The sequence below is a fragment of the Oryzias melastigma genome, linkage group LG20 (assembly GCF_002922805.2).
Source record: "Oryzias melastigma strain HK-1 linkage group LG20, ASM292280v2, whole genome shotgun sequence".
In the NCBI taxonomy this organism is placed as follows: Eukaryota; Metazoa; Chordata; class Actinopteri; order Beloniformes; family Adrianichthyidae; genus Oryzias; species Oryzias melastigma.
Window position 1 is genome coordinate 4,266,285 of NC_050531.1, and position 4,542 is coordinate 4,270,826.

The window sequence follows — 4,542 nt, forward strand, 5'->3', positions numbered from 1 at the left end:
ACCTCAGTGCTCGCTCAGTCCATTATTTTTACAGTCTATGGTTCTGCACGCTCGTTAGACATCCATGTTTGGTGCGTTCCCACTATATATATATATATATATATATATATATATTCAAATTATTTTATCTCTTTGAAATGTTACTTGTAAAAACATTGTCTTCAATGAAATGAGTTAAAGTATTTTAATAAGAATTACACAATTGGTATATTTTAACAGTGAGATTTAACCAATTCTATCTGACGATAAAAACATTTTTAATGGAATTTTTCAAGCATTGCTGGAGTAATTAAAATGTAAGAGGACACTTTAGCATGTGGGTTCATTTGGTAGTAGCTGTGGCTCTCACCTGTCACTCAAAGCAAGCACACTGCTAATTGATCATTGTCTCAAAAGAGAGTTTTCTAAAAAAAAAAAAATGCTTGAAACAAGTTTATTTCTGCTGACAAAAGGGGCCTGAACGCTTTGACTTGTGTTCAGACCAGTCAAAAGGTTGTTTACACAATAATATGAATCATAAACGGCACTTTGTTAAACCAGTAACTTAAATGTAAATGATCTCGTAGAGGTAAAAGCTCTTACTATCCTGCAGTTGCTAATATACAAAAATGACAATAAATTAAATGACTGGTTGTTAATTGTTTATTGTAAATGAGAGAATACAAAACATATTGACAATACATTTGTTTGATTGACCCAAAAGTCTGTCAAAATTCAAACTCATGCTTTATAATACTACCTAAATATATAAAAAAAGAACTTGCATATTTACAATTAATTTTTAACCAAAGTAGCTGTTGTTTAATTCAGCTTAACTTGAGGTTTAGAAGTTAATGTTTTTTTTTAGTTGTATTATGTAAAAATATTGATGCTTAAGAAAAAGAAGTTCAATGAAAAAATATTAATTTATAAATAACAGAAATATATTAAATCTGATAGTCTGTGAAGGATTGTTTTTAGTTTAATAAAATGCAGCTCGAGTTTGTGTTTATTGGGAATTAGAAAAAAAACCCAAATCAAATAAATATTAATGTTAGTGCTGCAGGTTCTTAATTTTAACAAAATATAACCATTTTAAATAATTTTTACTCTCCAATATGACAAGAAGATTGACGCCTTGGAGATAAAACATTTTAACAAAAAAAAGATAATTTAAAAAAATAAATCTAGATGTCAAGGAAACAAGTTAGAAAAAATAAACCCTACATAAAGGGCAAAATGAATGAATGATCCAGAAGTTTCTTTAAATGTTAAATAGAATTTTATTCTTTATGTGGAAATTCCTGAGGTTCCTTATTTTATTCCCAAAATTTTTTTTTTTTTTTTTTTTTTGTACAGTTACCGGTAAGCCAACTGAGACAATTGGATTGTGATATTTGGTCATATAAATAAAAGTGAATAGAACTTTCAGAAAATAAAAAAAATAAGTATCAAAAAGAGTAGGGCCGGAAATCAATTGAAAAACAAACAAAAAAAAAAAGAAAAACGGATTAATCACAAACTTTGAAAAAAATTAATCGCGGTTAATTTGTCAACCACTTAGCTGCAAATAATCACAAATTAAATCACACATAAAACTGTACATTTAAAATGTTTAAAAGCGATATTGTCATTTCTAATTTTCAGATTTTTTTGGTTAATTTTTAAAAATTGTACTTTAATCAAATATATTAACTTCATTTCAAAAATTCTATTAACATTTTTGTTTCTAATTTGTCGATTTCTTTCACATTTAACTTCAAATTGTCTCATTTGTTTCATTGTCCAATATGACAAGAAGATCAATTGGAGATGAAACATTTTACTGGATGAAATAAAAAAAAAATTTTTAAATAAACATTAAAAGCCTTTTAAAACTAAATCTTGATGTTGAGGAAACAAGTTAGAAAAAAATAAATCCTACGTAAGGGGTTTAATGAAATAATTTGAATGATCTGGTAGTTTCTTTAAATATTAACTGCATTTTGGGAAAGAAAAGCTTTAAGTATTTATAAGAGTAGGAATCAATAAAAAAAAAGGGTTAATCGCAAACCTAGGAAAAAAATAATTCCAGTTAATACTGTTTACAGTATTTGGTGACCACTTGTCTGTGAATAATCACAAATAAAATTGTACATTTGAAATGTTTCAGAATTTTTAGCTTAATTTTTCAAAAATTCTACTTTATTCAAATATATTAACTTCATTTTATGAATTATATTTCGACTTTAAGTTCTAAAGTTTGCATTTTCTTGCACATTTGACTTCAAATTGTCTCATTTGAATGTGGTCTGTCATTCAGTTGATTTAATGTGTTCTCACCAACATGATGATTTTGTTGGTCTTTTCTCAGTAATTTGTGTGTACAAGTGTGTACATTCCCTTTATCATAGTATATGGTGTCACATTGCATCTGCAGTCAGCAGTCTGTCAGCTTTTAACAACAAAAAGCTCCAACATTTCCAAAAATAAGAAAAAGTGCTGACAAGGCGAGTCTTTTTCAAAGTGATGTTGACAAATGATTACCTGACATGCGCTGGCGTTTTTTATCACCGTCATAAAACAGCTCTAAAGTAGAAGGTGCCCTCAGAAGGTTGTGTCCTCCTCTCCACCGCCGTACCAAGGGCTGAGTTTCACTACGTGAGCTCTGGGGTTACTGAAGGGCTGGACGACTTCCGTCTCCCCCGTGAGAGAGTCTAGTGAGCTCAGCGACCCGGCGGGAGACCCTGAACCCTCGTACGCGAACCTCTGGAGGCAGTCGAACGGTGGAACGTAGGGATCCTGGTCCGCTTCTGCCAGCCGGTCCAGAATGAACTGCCGGAAGACCTCGTCGTCCGGCCCGATGAAGTGCGACTCTCCGAGTGACATGCGAATGCTGGCCCTGACCTCCTCCCTCCGCAGCCTCCTGTCCCGCCTCCTGGGGTGGGGTTGCGGCGGTACGACGGGCTGGCAGAAGTTCACCCTTCTGCCCCCGGCTTCTTCGTAGTGGAGAACTTTTTGTGAGACGGTGTCGGGCAGCTCCAGCTCCTTCACATCCAGCCCCTCTTGCTGCTTGCGCTTGTGTCTCCTCAGCAGCAGCATTAGAACTGACAGCACTACAGACACGGCACAGCGGGAGATCATTACAGCTAAACATCAGGGCTCGGTGAGGAAACGCAGCATACGGTGCCTGATGGAGCATGCATGTTGAATGTGTTAAAAAACTGGAGCCACATTCGTTTTTATACCTTGATTCTAGTGCTGGGTGATATGGATAAAGATATACATCATGATTAGGGAATTAATCACGATTATTTAATGACAGGTGTTTTAGTGGGTTATTTTATTTTTTTTAATTGCGTGATACCTGATTCTACTTGACACGGAACGGAGACCGCTTCCATTCGGCACTCTTGTTAACCGGTGGTAGGGGTCGTAACCTTTAACAGTAAAAGAGCCATTTGGGCTCGGTTTCTATTCCTCAAAAACTAGAAATAAATTTACTTTAACCTTTAAGAAATGTGGATTTGCATTTATTACTTTCTTTCTTTTTATAACAGTGAATTATGTCTATTTTTTGGCAAGAACAGAAGCAAAAATTGAAAAAGAAGCTAGCATCCCACAAAATGTTTTTTTTAAAACTAGCTAAACTCTGAAATAGCCTAATTTATCAGTAAACTAAATTAATCAAAAACGTTAGCATGTTGCTAAAATAGAAGCTAAACTCTAAATTAGCCTAAAAACTTCCATAAATAACAAATAAGTCAAAAACGTTAGCATGTTGCTAAAATAGAAGCTAAACTCTAGATTAGCTTAAAAACTTCCATAGATAACAAATTAGTGAAAAATGTTAGCATGTTGCTAAAATATTAGCTAAACTCTAAATTAGCCTAAAAACTTCCATAAATAACAAATGAGTCAAAAATGTTAGCATGTCGCTAAAATAGAAGCTAAGCTCTAAATTAGCTTAAAAACTTCCATAAATAACAAATTAGTCAAAAATGTTAGCATGATGCTAAAATAGAAGCTAAGCTCTAAATTAGCTTAAAAACTTCCATAGATAACAAATTAGTCAAAAGTGTTAGCATGTCGCTAAAATAGAAACTAAACTCTAAATTAGCTTAAAAACTTCCATAAATAACAAATTAGTGAAAAATGTTAGCATGTCGCTAAAATAGAAGCTAAACTCTAAACTAGCTTAAAAACTTCCATAAATAACAAATAAGTGAAAAATGTTAGCATGTTGCTAAAATAGAAGCTAAACTCTAAATTAGCTTAAAAAAAGCTGACATATTGCTAAAATACTAGCCAAACTAGCTAAGCTCCGCAGAAGACTCTTGCTATGCAGCGGATCGTTTCGACGTCTGGTCTATTTTCTGTGCGAGCCGCGAGCGATCTGCGTCAATTCTGGCAGGAAGTTACATTAACATATATGAGAAAATTGGGTTTCATTTTAAAACATAACCATTTTTTTACAATAAAACACAGCAATTGACAAATGCGATCATGTTTTTTTTATCTAAACGGACTGTAGAGGAAAATAAACATACAAGCACAATACACACTTTTCTCTGTGTCTCAACA

The 4,542-nt window shown here is 33.1% G+C and overlaps 1 protein-coding gene across 1 annotated transcript in view; it reads right to left on the minus strand.

Annotated features, from left to right (window-relative positions):
• Positions 1–400: 400 nt before the first annotated feature.
• Positions 401–4,542, minus strand: part of cdh19 (cadherin 19, type 2) — a 54,795-nt gene continuing 50,653 nt past the window's right edge. Inside the window, exon 12 of the mRNA XM_024280415.2 lies at positions 401–3,074. Coding sequence (XP_024136183.1) covers positions 2,566–3,074 — 509 coding nt within the window. The 3' untranslated portion in view covers positions 401–2,565. The remainder of the gene's footprint in view (positions 3,075–4,542) is intronic.